This window comes from Anser cygnoides, chromosome 4, assembly GCF_040182565.1.
Source record: "Anser cygnoides isolate HZ-2024a breed goose chromosome 4, Taihu_goose_T2T_genome, whole genome shotgun sequence".
NCBI lineage: Eukaryota > Metazoa > Chordata > Aves > Anseriformes > Anatidae > Anser > Anser cygnoides.
The window spans coordinates 9023191-9047126 of NC_089876.1; the positions used below are offsets into that span (position 1 = coordinate 9023191).

At 35.5% G+C, this 23936-nt stretch overlaps 1 protein-coding gene across 4 annotated transcripts in view; it reads right to left on the minus strand.

Moving 5' to 3' along the window:
* The window catches only part of POLN (DNA polymerase nu), a 110638-nt gene that overhangs the window by 62634 nt on the left and 24068 nt on the right, over nt 1-23936 (minus strand). For all 4 annotated transcript variants that reach the window (XM_066995606.1, XM_066995602.1, XM_066995601.1 and 1 more), the window contains 8 exons: nt 19708-19776; nt 18156-18216; nt 17838-17902; nt 17003-17086; nt 16502-16591; nt 13898-13954; nt 13065-13118; nt 12743-12808 (listed from right to left, as the gene is read on the minus strand). In XM_066995606.1, the coding sequence (XP_066851707.1) occupies nt 12743-12808; nt 13065-13118; nt 13898-13954; nt 16502-16591; nt 17003-17086; nt 17838-17902; nt 18156-18216; nt 19708-19776 (546 nt within the window). The remainder of the gene's footprint in view (nt 1-12742; nt 12809-13064; nt 13119-13897; nt 13955-16501; nt 16592-17002; nt 17087-17837; nt 17903-18155; nt 18217-19707; nt 19777-23936) is intronic.

Consider the following 23936-nt stretch of genomic DNA (forward strand, 5'->3'; position numbering starts at 1 on the left):
GTAAAAAAGATGGAACCAGATTCTTCCCATAATAAAACATAATAAAAACTTTTCTACCATGACAGTGGTCAGACACTGGAACAGGTTGCCCAGAAAGGTTGTGGAGTCTCCAGCCTTGGAGATATTCAAAACCCAACCAGAGAAACATGCTTTAGTGGACCCTGCTTTAAGCAGGGGGGGGTTAGACTAGATAATCTCTAGAGGTCTCATCCAAACTCAACAATTTTGTGATTCTATGATTCTGTTTTGATAGTATCACTGTTATTAATTTACGTATCCCAGTGCCAAACAGTGGAGAGTGTCTTCTCTTCACTTCACATGATTTCTGACTGAGCTACAGTTGAAGCCTTCAATGGAATGAGACAGTGGAAAGCCGCAGCAAGACTGTGGTTTCATCCCCAGGCATTTTTTTTAAAAAACATTTATAGTACATTGTAGCATAACATTAAAATACATCAAATATTAAAGACAAATATTTTGCAGAAATTATCGGTTGGCACATCACATCTTAAAATGCAAGCTGTGAGAAAAAGAACAGTATTTTCTTGATTATGGAAAAGGTATGTAAAAATGTACCATCCAAGCTTCATAAATAATTCTGGTAAAACTGCAACACAATTCATGAGATCTACTTGACTGTATAAATGGAAATTTCCATATTTTACGTTTTTAGTCATGACTAGTAGAAAGCTGAAAAAATACCCCACTTCAACTGCACTCTTTTCTTTTTCACCTTTTTATTTCCAGTGAAACTCTTTGTTTTCACTACAAGCATTAAATGACTAAAGATGAAATTTTGTAACATAGATATCAAAACTAAAAGGAAAAAAGGAGAAAGGCAAAAAGAATCATACACGAATCATCAGAGTGAGAGAAGCCCTTCAAGGAAAAATACAACTCAAAATCTCACTGAAAGGTGAAAAAATTGAGCAGCAAGGAATCAGGAAAAATGCAATATCAAATTTTATGAGCAAGTGATTAATTTTTTTTTTTTATCATTGCACATTTTCTTCTACAGTTTGTTGAAAGTCTAACCAAAATCCTTTTTCTCTGTAAATACTCCAGCCAAGCGCTGAATCTGATCCGTATTAAACTCACCTTGGATATGAGAAACACAGACTAGCTGCCTTTCCTGGGTGTCCAAAGCTGACGCCTTTCTTTGGCAGAGGACCTAGCACTCACAATCAATTCCTCACCCCTTTTACATTTTCAGTTACTTGACACATTCCCCCAGCATGCAGATGATTGTTGGATCTCTGGTTCATAGTTAAACTCTTCAGAAAAACATCATGCTGGAAAAGCAGGGATCATAGACACGCTGGGAAAAAAAGTCGCTATGAACACTAGATTAAAACTGTACATGCCTAAAAACAAAGACTCCTGATTTCTTTCCTTCTTCCTCCATAATCTGATTTTCCTGCTACTATAATCCATTCTGACTAATGATCCTGAGACATTACGTACTTTGTTATAGCACAGGTTAGAAATCTGTTTTCTTGGTTCTGAAAATACCACTATTAAAAGCAGTTCTACTTTTGTCTGCTGTTTCAGGTGAAGACTGCATAGATTCTTGCCTCTGCTGTTAGCTTCTGTACATAGAGCCTTTCAGAAACAATGACAGTCTTAACTCCAGCAAGGACACTCAGAATTGATGGACTCAGTATCTCCCTTAGGGCCTCACAAATATAGCGTTCTCATACAGTGTTCAACCTGAGAAGAGCACAATTATCCACGAAAACAAAAACTAATCAAAATTCAACAAACAATATACGCTTCCTAGTTTTATGAGTATATACTCAATTCATTACAATTTCTGTTGAGCTTTCCAGTTTTAGTCTCCAAATTCTACATCTACATTTGAAACTAATTTGATCAATGTATGCTTGATTCTTTCCTAGGTTAAAACAGCACGCTCTTTCGGTTCTTTCACAGGATTACAGAATACAGATACATACTGGCTACATTACCTTTGAAGTCAGTGTGATTAGGCTTGCAACCACAGAGGCTGAGATGCATCTTAATTATTTTATACTCTGCCAAGTAGGGCTGTTGCTCATTTTTCCTATGTTAAATCAACATTTCAGTTATTTCTGTTGATGCAGCTAACCCATACCTCTCTCTTCCTCTCCATACACAGTTCCAGTAGCATAAATTGCCTTTTTTGGGGGGGGGGTGGGGGGGTGGGGGGGAGGGCAAGTAGCCTCAGTCAATTTTTGTAACTCCCTAGAAATAAATGCCCACATATGTATACAATGACATCTATATCCATATGTACTTTGACTAGAAAATGGCTTGTTCATCTAGTAACTGCTCAGATCTGCGTGATTTTAAGTATGCAATATGCAACAGAAAAAAGGCTAGGAAGTTATTGAAATAAATGGGAATGCACAGAAATGGCTGCAGACTAAGAACATTTGATTCTAATTAATTTCTGCACTAACATAGGGGCTTATTTAAAAATAAGAACAGAAACCAAACTCACTCATTGAGATCAGGGTATCCATTCATAAATTAACACAGTGTGGATGTATCATGAGGAAAGATCAAAAACAGCCAAGGAGTTAGACTGAACAGATCTAAGGAAGCAATTAGCCTTTTCTCCTAGTTGTCACTTAGTGATCAGATAAAGTTATAACACACACACACACATCCCTTAGTATAGCAACTAATCCACCTGCTGTTAAATGAGGCATGGTGCCAAACTCTACAGCAAAATAAAACACAAATAGAGGAATTAATACGGAGGCTATCAACATTAGTAAAACCCCCTAACTAGTTGCTCTTCTTGTATGCAAGAATATTTACTAGGGCTGTGATCTTGTCAGATTGAATTATTCTAACAGAGGTTGCTTCAGGATTTTTTTTTCCTATTTCCTAATAGTTGAGAAAAACACAGATTTTCTCTGAAAAAAAATAAATAAAAATCTAGTTTATCTCATGAAATGTACCACTCTAGCAAAACTCAAAGCACTACAAATCCAAAAACATTCTGGAGTTTATCCTAGAATCACCTTCTCCCAAAACTTTATGTAAATAATTAGGGCACAAGAACTCAGCTCTGAAGAATGAAACAGAAAATAAGCTCTTAAATTTATCCATTTGATGCCTAGCATTGTATTAACAGTTGGAGCAGAAGCAATACTTTGGTCTGCAAGACTATATTTTGTTGAAGTGATAACAAATAGGTAGATGATAACTCCTTTGAGCTTTATATTACACATCTCAAGAGTTATATTTCCTTTTATTCTTGTATTCTTCTATTGTAAAATTTCCCTTATTTGCTTCTTCAAAATTTTATTACTCCTTTTCCAGTTGTCTTTTCTGTCTCTTTACGGGACTACACCTATTGATAAATTGTGCTCTCAATAGCTCGGTTAATCACTTACAGCAGAAAACTAAGCACAGGTTCAGTGAGCTACTTGCTTAATTTTCAACATTCTGCTCATTCCTTCGTTAAAGACCAAAGCTGCTGGAGAAACAGCGAGGAAAACTGCACACTGCCCAAAGTAGCATTCTTGCAAAGCAGAACAACAAGTCTGAATCCTGATGGCACTCAACCTCAATTCACTAAAATTGTCTGGCACCTCCGAAGTCAATGGCAACTCACTCAGGAGAAATTACACAGCAGAATAAAAACAACAACAAAAAAGTAATTCCTGATTTCTCTTTTGGAAAATTGCTATATTTAATTATTGTTCATGGCAGTATTTATTCATTGTTGCAAAAGAATACGCAGTTTTCTCAGACTTCTATATGAGACATGATTTCTAGACAGCCTGAAGATCTAATTTTTAAAGTACAGCATGTACCTCAATAAATAGAGAAAATACGAAAACGAACAAGGTCACCATAGCAATACCAGTCTGGAATGTATGTGTACTTGCATTCCTAAGCAAGTCTTGACTTATGTGAAATTGCCACCTAGTGGCTAGGTAGAAATCGAAATGTCCATTTTCCTTACCAAAAAACACTGACTCATACTAAATTCTGCTAAGTTTTCTTAAGATTAGGATTTCTTAAGTTTTGGTATTAGTTACTGTTTTTCAGCAATGGACAATCCTTCAAAGGTGATGCAGTTGGTTGTACCACTCCCCTCGTCTCACCCAGCAGCACAGAATTATCAAGGTTTTAGATCTGTCAGTCAAGACACACAAACTTAAGAAGCTTTCAAAATGAATGCAAGAATGAAAAAGGGCAACCAAGTATACTGAATTCTTACTTCAGAAAGTTAGCCATAAGAAAAGAATAGCATATTTGATTTCCTATGACTAATCTGCTTTTTGTTATATATTTCCAAATTTAGACCTGCCTTATTGCCTTAGGTAATAATGTTGTAGAAGCATGAGAAAGGATTACTGAACGATTTTTTAAATTAAAAAAAAAAAAAAAGTGACCTTGCTAACTTATTGATTTGACATGTTGTGACAAATTCTTTTATAAAATTATGGGTTTGGCCCAGCTGCTTGTTTATATACTGACCGATTACTAACCTTTGCACAGTAGGCAACAGAGTTTGTATATACATGGCTCTACGCATCTTTCAAAGAGACAAACTTTGCTTTTATTTCCCTTATATAAATAAAGTAATTTGTTAACCTAATTTAGTTCATTTTCCAGAAGAAAAATTTTACTCAGAACATAAGCTCTGTTAAACTAACATTCATTAATACAGGAGGCTCTGGGATGAACTTCAAGAAGATGTGGTCTGGTTTTAGTGAAAAAAAACAGTGCTAAGGCATGGATAACATGCCTTAGGAAAACAACCTTTTGAGTAACTGTTAGAGTCAGTAAATATCGCACTAGTTGCATACTAGCTGTATACTATAGTTTTAAAGTAAGCAGTGTCAAGGGAATATTGCTCAAAGGTACAAATATTGGGCCTTTAAACACATGAAAAAAACGACAAGGTTTCCAGACTGGAAGAATTCCAGACCGGAATCTTTCTAAAGAAAAGATGTTAGAGTTGTTTTATGTAAGGGTAAAATTTAGCATCTCAAACAAGATTCTTCCACATACTGAGGAATTTACTGAGTATATGTTAGCAGGGAATTCCTCTCAAAAAGCTACAAAGGACTGAACAGGAGGCTGATCGAAGGAATTAAAGGAAACCTAAATAACCAATGTCACTTTCTTTACTCGCTGTGAGGAAAGGACAGTTCTTGATTTGGTAGAAGGAGTACTTTACTATGAGTTCTTAACTAATAGCCACGGCTAGCGGATGATAACGTTAGTACAGGAGAACTGAGGACAGAAAAGCTGCACAGGAGTTAGCACCATGACCTCTGTCCTTATTCTGTTTATCTTCAGTGATCCTTATACAAGCCATTATTTATTTTTTGTTCCAAACCTGAGAGAATGCATCTGTCTATAGAACTGTGGGTGAAATTTCCTGAGGTTTTTTGGAAGGATGCTGAGGAAATAAAGAACTGGCAAGTTTTCCACCCATTCATACAGGTAAAAAAGAACTGTCAGCTGAGAAAGATTAATGTAATATGGATGCAGATTGACAGAGATCATTTTCCTGAAATTCTTTAGGAAGCCAATGACAACACTTTCAAAAGCAGTGCTGTTTGAAAATACAACCAAGACAAGAACACTCTCTTGCTGTATCTAACTTTTGATCTTCTATAAATCCATTCTCTTTTTATCATTCTTCATTTCTCTCCTTCCTTTTTTGTCCTGCCAGAACTGAAGTTTTTGAAGTGATTTTTTTCTGACTGAAAGACAGGATGGGAGAAGAACAATGCACAGCAAAATAAACTATTTAAACACTTCTGTTATATTAAAATTTAATTAAACTTGTTCTGAGATCAGAATTAGACTACGTATTTTCCTTACAAAAAGTAATTCAGTGGTTAAAAGAATATGCTAACATCTCTTACTTTTGAGAGCCTGGAAGACAAGATGCAATTTTTGTACCTGAGATCATATTTTATTTTTTTATTGTTCTCTCAGAATATAAGTCTCCAAGCTTTGAATATTTTCTAGAAGTGCATTTCTAGAAATCCTACTGTTTGAATATTTCATACAAAGAATAAAAAAATCTTCAAGCAGAACTTCTAAAATCTTAATCAACTCATAAGAGGTACCAACAGCTTCATAAAAAATAGGCACATGAATATTTACACGGACATGAAGATAGATGCATTTTGCACATTGCTGGAGACTTGATCTGTGAGCAACTGTCTTTCAGATGAGGACAGTGAAAAGGAACTTAGGTCATGGGCTCTATTAAACTCTTAAGTGTGGAGGTATAACAACTGTGACCACATTGGGACTTGAGAGGATGCTAACAGATGCCAATCTCAAGCAAATGTAACTTGCTTAGGTAGTAGTTGAAATAGTAGTATGAACAAACAGTGGAAAAATAAGGACTGTGATAGATTACAAGTGAATAGCATTATTTTTCTCTTGTAATCAAAATAGCATGCTAACATTGCTCTTAAAATATTAAGATCACATGGAATAAGACTCCAGAATTCCAAGAGACACAACACAGCGTACACATTAACTTTTATACCAGGCTACTTTAATTTATAGATATTACTAAAATTAATTCTTTAAAAAAAATCTTTTAATTTGTAAGATAGTGGAAACTACATAGTTCAAAAAGACACATTAATCAAAGGTGACGCTAATTTTGTTTGTTGTTAGTTATGTGCTCTAGTCATGTACATAATAGAGAAAAACACTGGCAGTAGAACAAGCTGTATTCCAGCACAGATTTCTAAAAGGTGATCAGTGTATAGCTTTGGCTTCTACCTGCAGCAGTTCCAAAATATATTGGCAAAGGCTACTCAGAGGATAAAATGAATCAGCATATAACCAACTGTCTTAACAAAGCCCACTCAACAGCAATAGGCACTCAACTGCTGACAGTTTAATTTATACATAATGTAATTGCAATGTAGTATCTTAGACACTGAACAGAACAAACGGAGGTACACAGTGCCATCATCTCTCTAGCAAAGAGACACTTAACAGGAAATTTTTCTATCCCATTCTAGACGTCTGAGCTTCTCTGAGGAGTGTTTTGCCAGGAACTAAAGGAGAGTGAAGGAGGAATTAGGCCTCTCAGTCAATATTTTATAATGTGCTAAGAGCCGACATTACATACATCTTTCATTTTTTGAGCTGTTAATGTTAATGCTCTATGTATTTCTGCACTTATGTCTAGTTTGTAGAAGAAGTAATGACAGACTCCCTCTCTTATCCTGCATTAATAAAATGCAAGCATTTTTTTGTGTTGATTACTGTACAGAAGCAGATTTATACTAGCTACACATCACCATTGTATGTATAACTACGTTTTATGTGCTATTTAAAGAAAGACAATCCCAAATAGAAGTTATCTACATGATTGTATTGCTTCTGTTACTACAAAATTACAACCCAGATGATGCCCCAAGCTTTACTGAGCCAGATGGAAAACATTATCATGTAAAATGTAGTCTATGCATCCAATACACTACACCCACCATGAGATCCATACACATGCACAAAACAGGAGCAGAGAATGCCAAAAATATGCACATACCGTAGAAAAGGATACTAGGAGTACAAGAGATGCTAGAAGAACAAAGGTCTATGATGCAATTGTAGGTCTTACTTCTGCAATTTGATATTAAATTAACATGAAGATGTTCTGGAGCACCAGACATCGGTGTTATGATACTGCTAACAGACTTTTCATACTGTAGTTGTCAAACCCATAACTAAGAGCATCTTATTGCAATGTTAACGTAATGTAAATTTTTATCACAAAAGCAATTGAACTGAAGTCATCAACATGCTCATTCTTTCATTCAAGTAAAATTTCCTTATCAAAACAAAAAACTGAGAAGCAGGGAAGAAAGAAATGTCTCCCATATTGTTACTAGTTTCTTTAAATGCTAAAGTCTTCACTAATATATACTTCAAAAATAAAGCAGCAGAGATTGTAAAAACATCAATACTCTAAATAAATACAAAATCAGGTATTATTTTAGTGCTATTAAAGCAACCATAACAGCTATACATCTCAAAAGTATTGAAACAAACATACTGAAAAGAAACATGACAAAAGAAAAGCTCATTCTGAATTCAAGATATACTCAGGGAACAAAACCCAACCATAATAAATGGCATGGATGCTCTGATTTTATCAGCATATCAGCACAGTGATAGCTGTTTGTACTCCTAGAAAATATGCCACTAAACTGCTTTGATACAAAGGTCCAAGCAAATGCACAGACTGTCATCTCTGTTAAGACAACCATTTTTTTTCAGTAAAGCCCATGTCAGAGTATAATTACCTAAAAGTGGTTTTGTTAGCCTAAATGACGTTAAAGAAAACTTTTGGCAATATGTCTTACATGAACCTGGAATATATCTGTCTCCTCTCTATCCTTAGTGCTTTCCAATAAACATATGAAAAACAAACAAACAAACAAAAACACACTGAAGTAAAATCAATGCAAACCTAAGACCCACACTATCCGTCCATTTGAAGTGTTTGTTCAGTTCACTAGGTCAGCATATGGAAACAAGCTTACAGAAATTGTATTCACAATAGTGCAGTTTCAAAAGCAGCCAAGGTATTGGGTCATTTCTGCCAAAAAAAAAAAAAAAAAGGGAAGATGAGATCACATCCCTGCTCCCAGACTTAGTGTCTGCCTCCTTACATTGCATGAGCTCTGCCAAATCCTTCCACGAATTGTGAAGGAAAGAGACAGGGGAAGCAAGACACTTCAGTAGTGGTGAGCTACTGTACAAATTTGAAATACCTTGTAGAATTCCATCTGTGTTGGAATCTAATTGTGACCAGAGACGATAAACTTGCAGAAAAAAACTATTGGTGTTATCACAGATCAGCTTGTAACCTTAATGAGGCCAGGAATGAAATGCCTGAAATTTGAGAGCTGTCACAATAGTTCGGTTGCCTGATTCTGACAGTCTGCCTTGCTTTTTGTCCGTGTGGATGGGTATGCTAAGGATGTAAAAACTATTGGGATAGCTTTAGAGGGAGACGAACGGGTAGCATCTCATCCACACTGTCCATAAGCCACAGGACAAACTATCCCAAAACTACAATTGAGTTTTAATTAGCTTTAATAGACTCAATTAGTCCATTCACTCCAGAAGACAGCCCAGAATGGAAGAAATACCTACACAGTGTGGGAACACATACAATGTCTCTACTTCAATAGACTCTCTTCTACGGGAACTGAAACCAGACTTCTTATTCATATTCCAGACACTGTAGGATAGTAACACACATTTTCTAATAAACGAGCATGCAATTCTCTCTCATGCATTCAATATCAGAAGATATTATTTATATCTGCTGGAAAGGCTGAAGTATTTTCAATATTCAGGTTTCCTACAGTTTGCCTTTGAGCACATTAACATTCAACATACCCTAGCTAGTTTCTCTTTCTAATGACATTTCTGCTTTCCAAATTAAAGCCTAAGATGCTTCTTTGATGGGTTAAGTGATTTACTTTCTTGGCCTTTTTGGACAAGCTAGTAGGACTGTATTTCCTTGGAAGAAATTGGAGTGTTTTCATTTATTTTTTTTCATGTGCTCTGAGAAGGTAAAGAATTTTACTTATCTCCAGCATAAATTTTGATGCTCAAAGGAAGGAAATATCCCTGAAGCCCAACAGTTTATGCTTTTGAGTTTAAAGATACAAGCATCTTGTGAAGAGTAGAAATGTAAACTCATTAATAACATTTCAATTCTCTTGCTGCAGAAGCCTGGAAGAAAAATCCTTTCTGCAGACTATCTGATTCTAGTGCTGAAGTTTACATCTCAAACCAAATTATAGCATACAATTATAAGCAATCTTTTTATCTAGCGTTACGATTTCTCTGTTCATTCTGAAAGAGGCTTTATCTTAATTGGCTTTATGTCTTCCAACCTCTGCCATGACTTGCTTTTTCTTTAAAAGGTGAGAGACTGAATAATGGTGTTTTAAGGGAGGTTTGGAAAACAGAAATGTCTTTATGAATGTAATAAACATACTTAATATGAAAACTACTAATTTGCTATACAATAAAGGAGTATACTAATGCAGACAAGTCTAATCTATTTATAAATAAAATTAAAAACAAAATATTCAAATCATAAACCTAATTAACTTTTCCTTAACAGTCACAGGCAATTCATCAGAGAATGAAAAAAAAATAGCCTATGGATTTATTACAATATCATTTGACTGAAGAATTTAAGTTTTTGTATTTATTTTCAGTTTTCAGATAGACAGGTTCTCATGCAGTAGCAAATAGACAGTTACAGTGCTATAGCAGGAGACTACATCAACAAATATGCCTCTCTTCAGTGACGTACTACATTATTATAAAATGCTTTTATATGAAAAAGGTATTAGTTGTACAGCACACACACTGCAGAAAAAGGAACCAGAGAAGAAACAGTGCACAGTTAAACTAAAATAGATGTATATGTGGAAATCCACTGAATTCAAGTTCTACCCAGAAACCCTCTCTAAGCTGCTGCAACTCAAAAGTAAAAAAAGAAATCATGTGAATAAGCTTATCTTTTGACCTGCTTAAAGCCAAAAACATACATCATCCATCCATCATACGTGGATTTGTCTGAAAGATGATCGTGAAACAATTTATTTGAAAAAGAAATCCTATTCTGTGCTTAATGTCTGATTATTTCCCCTTAAACCTATGAGTAAAACCCTCCTAGACTCTATTTTATATCTTAAAATGACAGATCCATTTCCTTAAAAACAAATAAAATAAAATAAAAATAAATAAAATATATATATAGAAACCTTTGTTTAGAACCTTATCATTCACAACCACTGCAGCATATGAGATTTTTTTTTTCTATTTGCTATCCAATCCAATTTTTATCTATTTGGTATCCAATTTACACTTATCTTTTGTTTTTATCACTCAAAGTATTTTTGAAACACAGTTCAAAATAAACTACCTCAGCAAATGTTCAGCTAATATATGACATCACAGTGACTGCAGAAATATCTACAATACTTAGGATTTCTGGCTAGCATTTTCCCAGCCCTTCAGCACTTAGCAAAGTGACTGGGCATTGCGCTATGTCTAATATATCAATAAACTACTCAGAAACAGATGGTATAAATTCCATAAACACTTTGCACAAAAAAAGCTGTGCCAATGTTTTTACTTATACAGAAAAGCCAGACATAGGCAACCCCAGATCCTAACTTCAGCAGCATTGTTCTGGAGAAAACCATCCTTTTTGTTGCTTGAAAAGTAGATTTACCGCTATTATTAGCATAATGGGCCAGAGGTCACATTGTATTTTACGTGGTTGTTCAAGATAACTGTTCAGCTCTGACTTGTAAAGCCTGTGCAGCACATCAGAACGTTTAGCAGAGTGTGACCTTCATGATCTTCTCTTCCATTCTCTGCCATCTCTTCCCCCCATCTGGGTGCATAAGAAGCAGGAGCAGCAGTAACACTCTTCAGTTCCATATTTAATTCAGAATCCTAGACACTGCTTTTTTACTCAGCAGAAAGCACAAGCACTCCCTATAAATAGTCCAATGACAACTTTCATGGAAATACGCACCATGAGGGCAAGAAGATATAAATGAAACCTGAACTGTCAAGATAGGTAAGAGGATCTAAGGAATGTACCAGTACTATAACAATGAGATCCTCACAGAAGAGCTTTTTGCCAGAACACCAGAAACCACCATACCAGGCAGGCCTTGCAAGGAGCCACGAGCCCTCCCATGCAACATGGTCATGATAGAACCATTATGTTTAAGATCTCTGCTCCTCCACAGAGCTGTGGAAGACCATAACTTTGCTCCCAAGACTGACAAATCTTCCAATGCCATTCATACCTATGAAGCTTAAGGTTAGGAACAGTCTGCTAAGCAGTACTCAAACCTGCAGGGACAAGAACTGATAATACTTTTGGGCACAGGTTAAGGTGTATGCAGTCTCCTGGTGTCCCTCTAGTCTTCATGAGTCAGGTCCCATTTCTGCTTCTATTCTCCTTTTGCCACAGGGGTAGGTGGCAGGTCTTTGCCAAGAAAGGCCACGGGACAGTAGAAGCGCACCAGAGGAGGTGTTAAATTCCAAGTTAAATGTTATAATAAAAAACCTTCAAATACGCACTTAAAAAGGCGACCTTGAGGAGGGAGGGTGCTTCCAGTAGTCCAGAAAGTGAAATAAAAGACATTCCAGCCATAAGCATACATGGAGATGATTATAGCCAAAGAAGCACAAAGAGCCCGAGTATCACAGCCAGTTGCACCTGTTGCTTCCAGAGCAACAGAGCTCTTCTCTGTTACAAGGCCTCAAGCCCAATCCCAGAAGAGAAGGGCTTCTCATCCTGCTCTTCCCTTTTTTTTTTTTTGTTTTTTTTTTTTTTTTCTGGAATCCTTCCAGGGCTCACCAATCCTTTACAGAAAGTGGTTCATGACACCAGAAATTTATTATAAGGAAAAAAAAGCATTCAGTAGAAGTCTACAGGGTGCATGCATGGTTCACAGTTCACTCTACATAAGCCTCGGGAAAAAAATATTAATTTCTGATCTGGATGGAAAATATTAATTAAAATAAATGTTGTAGAGTAAAACACCCATTTAATACACTTTTTCTGCCTCCGATTTACTTACAGTATAGTGTTAGATTTGCAAGAAAACTAGAATGTTCCATAAGTTAAAAATATGTAATATTTTACATAAATTACAGTTTTAAAATTTAAATTTAAATCTTTAAAAGGATCACTTACTGGATGTTTAGATGAAAGTCTGCCAGTCACAGTTCCTGTCTGATTCCACGTAGAGGAAATAAATCCCTACAGTCAAGTAAAGTAAACATACTCACAAAAAAACAGGATGAAGACATATATCTAAAAAGGACATGTTTCTCTGAAAATGTATTAATGCAAATATTAGTAATAAAAACCCACTGCAATCAGGATTACAAAGTCAAAAATAAATACTTTGTAATTTTCAGTACATAAAAGTTCTTGAACTGTACATACTGCAATCATTTCATACCTTTATGATTTATTTGAAATACAGTTTTACAGACTACTTTTCTATTTTTACCTTTCTCATACATGTTCGTAGTCCATCCACATAGGTTGATTTTATCTTACGAACCTGAATTACACAAAAGTATTAAATAAATGTTTATTCATACAAATAAGATTTTCACATTAAAGATCTTAATCTCAAATGCATATAAACTTGTTTTGTAGACTTTCTTAAAACACAGTTTTACCTTAGAAAATAATGGAGGCATACTCACTAGTAGCTTGACCTATTAGCATAGGTTAGGCAAGTGCTAGGTTATACCCTAAAGCCAGGTCTATAAAGACACTAGTAAATGAACTATTGGAATTTATTAATTTATATCTTATACCCCCCTCATCAATAAACTACTCAAAAAGAGACACACAAAAAATTACACACTTCAGTGGTGTTTTTTGTTTGTTTGTTATCTATTTTGGAAACTCATCAGCTGAATTACCCAAACATAAGAACTAACTCGGTAATTTTGGATTTTCAGGAGGGTCTTGTTACCTAAAAAAAAGATAACTAGTCATCTCCCTCACTATCTTGATAGTATTTCTTCAGAATTCAGAAAATAAATATTTTGCCCTGAGACTGTGCTTTATAGTACTAAACAAATTTAACAGTGAAGTTTTCCAAGTGCTTTTGCAGTAGTTCTGCTAGCTATAATCTAACATTGTGCAAAACAAAAGCATAAACATTAAATTCAAAAACTCTCAGGAATATCTACAACTTGCAAATTTAAATTTCAATGAATATTTGAAATAATTAAACTATATCCAACTTTATTTGTTTGTTCATCTGAGAATATATTTCTTGCTAACTTTGCGTCAGTGCAACTACCTTATGTAAAAACATCACCTCACCTGCCGGTATTCTAACATTATCTTAGGCAAAGGATGAAGATCTTGCAACTTACTCAGCTGCAAAATAAAAAATTTGAATTACTGGTATATTCTTCTGTTAAGTGGTATTATTTAGCCATCTCAACCTCACCATTAACACACTGATTGATACTTCATGTTTAACTGTCAGAAAGTAAAATACAGAATAAGTTCTGGTGAAAGACATTCTCTCACCAAGCTGAGAGGATGAAAAACTCGCTAAAGAATAATGTCCTTCAAGCAAACTCAGCCCAGGCCCAGGGGAGCCTTCATTCTTTCCTGCCTTCAGCAGGAGGGCTGGAGATTATCCCTTTGCATTTCATTTCCTTTCCATTCCAGACAGGGACAAAAAGATTTGCAGACAAAAGCTGTTCCACAGAACATAGAAAACATACAGGGCATGGGGTGTGTGTGTGTGAATACGGTCCTTTCTTTCATTTTTGTGCTAGACAGCATCTAAGTAAGAGATAACACAAAAAAGTACACAAAATAATACAAGTTTATACATATATACACATATATAGAGATAATACATGTATATGCATATGTGTATACACACACAAAATGCAAAAGGAGAATTTATTCCATTCATCCAATAATACAAGTTCCAGGAGACTTTCAATAAAAAAAAAGAAAAAAAAAGTTGAAATTGTCAAATTCAAAACCAATAAAATGAAGCAAATTTATGATAACTTTGACTGTAAATTGACACAAAATTTTGTTAACAAAAAGAGTTGAATGAGCTTGGATATTTAGAATCACAACAAAAATATCTGGAACTACACAGTTCAGGGTGGAAAACTTATGCAGTTATACCAGAATGATGATTAAAAAACGTAAGCTTTTTTCTTACTATAAAGGATAGACAATATATTAATTATCTAGTATTTAACTACTATAATGTTTCAGATTACATTTCTTTAATTAATCCAATACCAACAATTGTTGGAAAAAGCACTGGACTAAAAAAATGCATTGATAGACTGCAACAAATCTTATATTCTCAGAAAAAGACGATGTATTTTATTTCACTGATCCTTCCTATCTCCCAAGTCTTCCCTGTCACTCAGCAAGATTACATATTTGATCTACGAAGCCTCCTTTTCCATCAATAGTGTGCAATTTTTGTGGTTATGCTGCTGACATTAAGTCAGAGATGGTATCTGGTAGTTCAGACAGTCAGCCCAAGAGTTGAATTTCCTCTCTCACACTTGAGAAACAAATCCTACATTTCTATTTTCCCCAAAGGTGCTCATTTTCAGCCATGAGTTGTATTATTTTCAATTTGACTCCCATGTAAACTAGAACAATACAATTGCACGTACACGGAGTTATGATTCTATGATCGTTTTAACAAAAGAAAGGGGCATCCGTATTTGCCTCTGAAGTTACCAAGAAGTCTGCAGTTTGATCTTGCCTTTATCATTTATAAACTAATAGTTTTGGCATGTTTCTGTCCTCCTGTGGGATCACATGCTGAACACATGCATTGCTGTTCCAACACTAGCAGAAGAAAAAAACCTGGAGAAGTTTCATATGTGCAGTATTCACTACATCGTATCTGAAAATAGATCTGATGTCTTGTAAAGGTGAGTGAAAGTATCTAAAGTGGTCATTACTGCTCAAAGGGAGCAGGATTCTATCAAGATCCTGCAGACACAACTCCAAATATAATTGTGTTTACTGACCACAAGAGAAAGCCTGGGTTGCTCTTTCCTTCACCAGCAGATTTTACATTTTCTCTCACCAGTGGTCTCTTTCAACAACCAGACATACTTAGCTATCAAAATCTGACCAGTGAGAAAGTCTTCCTCCTCTGAGGAAGATGGTCATATACGCATGCTGGTACTAAAGTCTGTAACCCTGGTTATAGCTAAAGTTCAGCTTCGATAGGTGCTTTGCTGGTTTATCAGGGAGAGCAACTTGAAGAGAAAGAAGTCTGCAGAGGCATCAGATTCTTTTTTAGAAGGTGTTCAGTCTGTGAGGGAGAGAAGGCAGGATGCTGTCTCCAAGCAGAACACCTGTAAACATATTCACAGATTGTTCTGGAAAAAATGGAAATAGCACAAATAGATAAAAAACATACACCTCTCACTCTTGTTTCAGAGCAAGGGAGAAATCCTAAAAGATAAACAACTCCAGACTAGTTTATTGCCAGCTCCTATCTGACTTATAAGAAGGTAAGGTCCATAAGTAAGAGTAGATTTGGCATTAGATCCCTGCAGAGTCACTACAAAGTGTTAGGAAATACCAAGAATTTCAGGTCAGAAAACTACAAATTATTTCTTTCTTTTCTGACAAAGGTGTATTCACTATAGAGTTGTTTTTCTACCTGAAGCTTGACAAATGTCAAGGGCAGTAGTATTCTCCTCTATCCTTCCCATTCCTGGTAAGTACTAAGAGGACAGCCCCCATCCCTTTCATTTCTGGCACAAATAAATGAAGTGTGATTAACATGACTTAAAAAATAAACCAAGATTGTTAGGGAAACTTTAGACAAGTGTCAGTTTCACTGAAACATATCTTGGAAGTTTTTCTAAATTATGAAGATAGTTAAAAAAAAAAAAAAACCTCTCCCTGTCTCACCACGACTTCTGAGGTGGATGCCACTTGCTGCCTTTCAGTTCTTGGAATTTTCTCACACAGTGTATGCAGTTTTAACTTTTCAAATAGTACCTACATCAACAAAACATGTAAGAAAACTGTTTCAGTGCTGCAAGTGCTGAAAAAGAATGGAAAATTCTGTGCCTGAACTTCAGTCTAGAAAACGGATTTCAAGGAAAACAGAGTATACTGTAGGGAAGAGAATCAACACAATATGAAAGATAAAATCTCTACTTTTGATGTATTATATGTAACATTAGTGTATTCACTAAAATAAAATGCATTATTTCTTTAAATACATACAAATACAGATTAGCCAAAACTGTCAGATTTATGAGAAAACTGACATGTCCTTCATTATAATCAGAAAAGATAAGTATTAAAAAAGAATCTGAAGTTGTAAGGACAAATTTATATGCTTTATAATTCTTCTGTATCCATAAAAAAATACCGCTTAGGTAATAACAGCAGTATAAATATTACCTCTCTGAGTTGACTACTACTGGTCAAAAGGAATCGTTCTCCAGCAATTTGATGGGCTTCCTGTTCAAGCTCTTTGAGTCTCAACTACAAATGAGTACATCAGAATTATTCTGTTTCAATTATTATTTTCTTCAATATTCTGCTACTTTCTAGACTAATGAGTATATTGGACTTCTACTTACAAATGGGGTAGTTCATAATGTGTAATCATTGTTGGCTATCTCGTATAGTGGATTGCTTACATAATTTTAATCTACAATTCTTTGTGATCTGGGAAGGGGGATTTAATGTAGTAAAAACTACCAAAAGTCACTGGAAAATTATTTACATTATTGAAGACTACAGAGGTCTGTGAGAAACAGAGCTGTGCAAATTATTCTGGTACACTTACAAACTGTCAGACCACTATGATTACCTAGTCAGAATTAATGCTACAAAATAGGCTTCTCTTGTAGCTATTTTTACTAATTGGAAAATGGCAAACTTGGAACTCTCAGAACACATAATTTGTAAAGAGTGTTTTATTTCTAAGGAGAGACAAAAATATGTATAATTTCTCATAAAGATGGTTACTGACAAGTGTAGGTTCAAAAACTTTCATTACAACTTTTAGTCAATCCATAATCCAAAAGGATCTGTGCATTTTGCAATGCATTCTTAGTTCAGGGGCAAAGCTAATAAAGCAAATATCTTTTTTGCTTGACTAAATAAACGTAACATAAAATGTGATAGAACAACAACAAAAAGAATCCTCCTCTTTTCACTGTTATTCTGTGTAAAAGCAGAAAAATGTTATATAATTTTCAAAAGAAAAAAAAATAAAGACAAAATTTACCCCGAGAATCTCTGATGTTTTTTTCAGTTCTTGTTTGTTCACATGTATTTTGTGTGTTTCCATCACTGTAAACACAATTAAATACAGAGTACACTTACAACTGACAATTGTGATTTTGCATAATTCAGACTGTAAAATGGGAACTCTAACTCACAAAGGTGTTATAAGGATAAGGTAACATGTAGTATTCTGAGTTATAACTTTAAGGTCCCTTCCAACCCAAACCATCCTGTGATTCTATGATAACATCCTATGTCAGCATAGTAAGCAGCTGTGTGAAAAAGGTGAAGAGTCATATTTTGAGCTGAGTTTTCATACCTGCCAGAATTTTGATCAGTGGAAGCTCTAATGTGCAAAATAATTTCCACAAACCTTGAACCTGTAAAGCAAGATACAAATAAACATCAGTATCAGCCAACTTTAATTAACAAAATCAAACATATAAAAGTATCATTATGCAAATCCATTTTTCAGTAAGCAGTATTTCATTTTTCTATATAATCCCTTTTCATATGACAAGCCTGTCTGTGGAATGAAATACTACTTAGTGTGAATTATAGTATCTAAACACTATAGTCAGTTATCACATCATTTTGTAGGGAAAGGTACAGGAACAGTAATAAAGAAATACACACACCTCATTTTTTTCTAAATGGTTTATTTTTAGAGTAAGATCCATTATAATAGAACATACAGTTATCCCTTTATTTACTTGAGCAATTAAGCAACTCCTCAGAATTCACAAATTTGTTTTCATTAGGAAGAAGATGCAAGATAATGGGGTTATGTACCCAATTCAGTTACAAAGAACAGGAAGTCTCTTTTCTCTAACCACCGAAGCAATTAGACAGCAGTATTTGTCTGAAATCTCCCCCTGCAGGCTGGGGATGAGTGCTTCTGTGCCTTAGATGTTTCCCTATTGGCTGCTTTTACACATTGAACGATTGCTGGGCCACTTAAAAATCCAGACTAACCTGGTTCAACTAATTGTCTAATCCCTTACAGTATATTTCAAATCAGTTTCAAGGAAAGCCCCTAGCATCCCTTGGATAGGGATGGTTTAGATGAGATATTAAGAAGAAATTCTTTACTCGGAGGGTGGTGAGGCACTGGCACAGGTTACCAAGAGAAGCTGTGGATGCCCCATCTCTGGAAGTGCCCAAGGCCAGGCTGGATGGGGCTTTCAACAACCTGGTCTAGTGGGAGGTGTCCCTGTCCATGGAAGGGGGCTGGAACTGTATGGGCTTTAAGGTTCCTTCCAACCCAAACCGTTCTGTGATTCTATGTACCTTTCACCAGAACCTGAGCATATCCCTGAAGTGACACATTTCCAGATATATGATCACAAGCAGAAAACAGAACAGAATGGAAGCCCCACAAAAATAGAAGAATTCTTGAGATGCGTTCTGAACTTCAGTAAGGGCTAATATAACCTAGAGAGATGATAGACATGCTTAGAGTTTTTGTACCCAAGGAAGACACTCTCTAAATGTGCCCACCGAGAAAATCAACTACACTGTTTCAACTCTTAATACTTTTAGATAGTTTCATATAGCTTCAAAATGTAAAATGAAAAATCACAACAGTCTGCATTTTTCCTGTTCTTACAATCTTAGTTTAAATATTTAACTGTTGCACAGGAAGTTTCTTCAAGATACACTTTCAGAGTAGACGCTTCATTATTCTGAAAAACAATGGCAAATTTGATGGACAATTTTAAATGTTGATCAGCATTGTAAATTGGTAAGGGTTGAAGACTTCTATTTTACTCATATAGAGATTTTGATCTCAATGAAAAGCATGTCACTAGCTGTCTTTAATTTATAATACCTCAGAAGTTTTAGCTGAGTAACTACTTTTCAAATCTTACCTGTAAGTCATGAGAAAGGTATGCCATTACTTTATAAAGCTTCTCCAAGTTTACACCTAAGTTTTGGTACTGTTAAAAAAAAAAAAAAAGACTTTTAAGATTAAAATATTCAGAATACTACCTATTTTAAAAGGGATTAAACTATTTAAATATATTTTTTATATTTGTCACCTGTTATATTTAAAACTTAAGTAATGTTTTTTGACCTCTGGAAAAAAAATCATGAACACAGGAATACAGATCATTTAGATTTTACCTGTTCCTTTATTTACATTTTGCAAAGACCATGTACTGAGAAATAGTATCACTACACGCTGCCTTTGATGTTGAAGTCAGAATTCTATTACTACTTGTAAAATGAGGAAAAATATTTTGCAAATTTCTTTATCAGTACTGCCCTTCTTCTGTGCCTGAATTATTCACTTCCTTCTGTTGCAGGGAAGTTCCACACAATCATACTACCTTGTTTAGTTGACTAGAAGATCATTTGACATGAATATCCCGACTGAAAATACAAACAAAAGCTCCAAGAACACGATGACTAAAAGTAAAATTAACATCGACCAATTAAATTTATCAAGCTAGAACACAAAATGTAAACAAAGTGCCTATTTTCATTGCTAACTTCCTGTGAAGAAAGATGAAAGTATGAAAAATGCTGCAGATGTAGATTTTATTTCCCACAGCACACATCTTTGATAATGACTGAATAACCAAAATTATGGAATAAATTCTCATGCAAGCTATTAAGTACAAAAAGCACAGTCTCATAAAATTCCTGGGCCACAAACCATAGAACCTAGGAGAGCATTCTAGAAGACTGAAGTTATATATTTGTCTGGTATATAGTGGGTGAGCTTTACGGTCCTTTTCAACCCAAACCATTCTATGATTATATGATATATCAATTATTTTCACATACCGTAGGTGTAGAACAAATCGGCTTTCTAGAACTTGTTGAATCTACAGACTGTGAAATTTTTTCATGAAAAAGTTAGACTAACATCTCTAAGGGACAGTGCAGGTTTTGACTCCTTCAAAAATAAGTTTACCATTTCCTTGAATATCTACGGAATGGAGACTTAATTACTAACTGCATTAAATATATATTTTATATATATACATATATATATATATATATATCAGTTTTTAACCTCATGTCCTCCTGATTTCATCAAATGACTCTTGGCTATAATACTGCAGTATTTGCTGAATAGCTGCATTGACTTTCTCTACTGCCTCCATAATATCTTCGAAAACTGCTACTGGGTGCCCTCCAGTCTTTCCATCTCCCACTTAAAGAACCCCAATTTTTTCACATTCTTCTTCTAAAGAAGCTGTTTTATCTTCTGAAGGGCAATTTCAGACACCCTTCTCTGTACCTTTTATAAGCCCAGTATGCCTTACTTGAAATGCAGAGACCGAAACTGCAGTCTTCAAGACTGCATACTGTGGCTACACCAAGATTTACTCTGGGGGAAAAAAAAAAAAAGAAAAAAAAAAAAAAAAGACCCTTTTCTTGCTCTCAATACTTTTCCTTACAGTACCTATATGTTGTTGTCGTTGCTGCTGCTGCAACACATTGAACCAACAGAAAACTATCAATAACGATTCCAGGATTTCTTTCTAGGTTGCAACTACTGTGGATTCATTACCTGTAATTACATGGAAGCTCATCTGTTCAGGGCAACAGAGATGGTAAAGAGTCTAGAGGGGAAGATGTGTGATGAGCAGCTGAGGTCCCTTGGTTTGTTCAGCCCAGAGCGGAGCAGGCTGAGGGGAGGCTTCATGGCAGCCTGCAGCTCCAGCACGAGGGGAACGGAGGGGCAGGCGCTGAGCTCTGCTCTCTGGGGACAGCGACAGGACCCGAGGGAACGGCATGGAGCTGGGACAGGGGAGGGTCAGGCTGGGTGTTAGGGAAAGGTTCTGCACCCAGAGGTGGTCGGGCACTGGGACAGGCTGCCCAGGGACGTGGTCGCGGCACCAAGCTGCTTGAGTTCAAGGAGTGTTTGGACAACGCTCTCAGACACATGGTCTGAGTTTTCTGTAATCTTGTGTGGAGCAAGGAGTTGGGCTCAATGATCCTTGTGCATCCCTTCTAACTCAAGCTATTTTATAATTCTATGCTACTTATATGCCCACTCAATCTAGTGAGATACTCTGAAGTTCGATACCTCAGCTCAATATTTGATTATCCAGAAAAGTAGATGAGAGAATCATTTGACAAAAGGCATTAAAAAGGATAATTAAGACTTCTAAGAAAGATTCTAGTCTAGTTCTGTAATGCATAATAAATAGGAAGTAAAAACAAACAAAATAAAAATAAATAAAAATAATTTTAAAAAAAAGAAGAAGAAAAAGAAAAGGAAAGAGAAGGAAAAACCATCCTGAGAGAAGTCAGGGAAAATCTACATTATACCCACAAAATTCCGTAGTCTTGTGGGAAGTCCAGAAACCCAGAGTGCAAGATAATTATGCCATATAGCGCAATACTGACTGCAGATTCCTGTTAATAATATTTTGGAAAAAAATATCTATAGCAGATAGAAATGCAGAATGCTCAAGCTTACTATTTCATATTTAACAACATGAGTATAATGGACATCTGATGGAAGACTCAGAGGAGAAACCAATTTTGAGTCCAATAGGACCCTAACAGCTTTAGAAGATAATCTGATTACATTCGCTGCTTCCTTCTCAATAACTGCATAGCTGGGGACTGACCTAGATTTGGCTAGATTCTTGGTGAGCAGGGTATTCCAAGATCATTTTTTACTAAAATAGTACACACAGGCAGGGTTCCAACTAAATTCAAGATCTGTTTCCCAAGTGAATTACATCTTTCTGTCAAGAATAGTAAACAGACTCGTCCTGATTGACAGGACACCAAATGGCCATGAAATCACATGGAAGGCTTCTCAATTGAAAAAGCACTGACAGGGTCCCTTGGACACCTTGTAAGTAAGCTATCTCCAGAATTATCATTCACCCTATATATATTTTGAAGGAATCCTAATTATTCTGTGCTCATTTTTATTATTTGCATCCCTGCCCTGGAGCTGGTGGAACACAAATGAGGGGATTTTATGCTATGAGCTGCAGAAGTCTCTCTTTTCTCTCCAGACCTGCAGATATTCTATAACCGTCTTACCTTACTGCTTTCTTGGAATATCTAAAGTTGGAAAAAAAAAAATCTCCTCCAGAAGAAATATGTTTTGCTTTCTCCACTCAAACTGAGCTAGAAGGTGTCTTGCTTACCAGAGTAAGCTCTCAGAAATTATGCTACCAAATCCAGCTTTGTTGCCCATTCCACAGTTTCACGGTTTTCACTTGATATATTCAGAATCTTCCCTTTGGTCCTTCTGTGATGAGAATGCAAGGACATTCTACTTGTTATCAGATTTACACTCTAAGACTGCACAGAAAATGAAGAAAATGCTTCGATATGAATGAAGCATCCAATGTTTTGCAAACAATAAAAACAAGATTATATTATCTGGAAGAGCATATGCAATGTAACCAGATATGGTATCACTACTAAACTGGATGTCATTAAGCTATGAATTATGGATTAAACCAGGAAGATTGCCATTGAAGTTGTTGCCAAGAATATCTTAAAAACAGGTCTGATGTCAGAACACTGTGGTCCTCCAGGGCTTTTCATCTGCCCAGCCAGGCAGTGGTTCTTTTAAAGCAAAAGCAGGTAAGCATTATCAGAGCGCTAGGACAATTTCTTGTTTGATCCAATGAAGACACTTCACAAATATCCAGTCTGAGACAACTACACTGTCTTCAACTGCATGCTAATAGTTGTCCTTGTGAAAATATGGCTTTAGTTAGAAAACTACTACATTAGAATGAATTGATCAGTCTGATTGGCTAGGTATTTATCATTCTGATCTTTTTGCTATATCAAACCTTTAATTTCTTGTTGCAATCACCTCTGCATGTTCTTTCATAATGAAGCTTTAGATAGACAACGAGCCATAATTTTCTGGTCAACATAAGTCTTTCACAACTTGCATTTTAATGGGTAGCAAAATTTAATTAGAGTTGATAAAGATTTTAAGAAAGCACATATAATTCAAAAACACAAAAGCCAGTTTACAAGTAGATAAAGAAGTGGATTAGGTGGGTGCTAGTCTAGTAAAATCAGGGCTAGAATTTAGAAGACTGAAAGAAAGGGAGAGGGGAGATGCATTTTCAAAAGAGCCTCTCATTGGAAACCA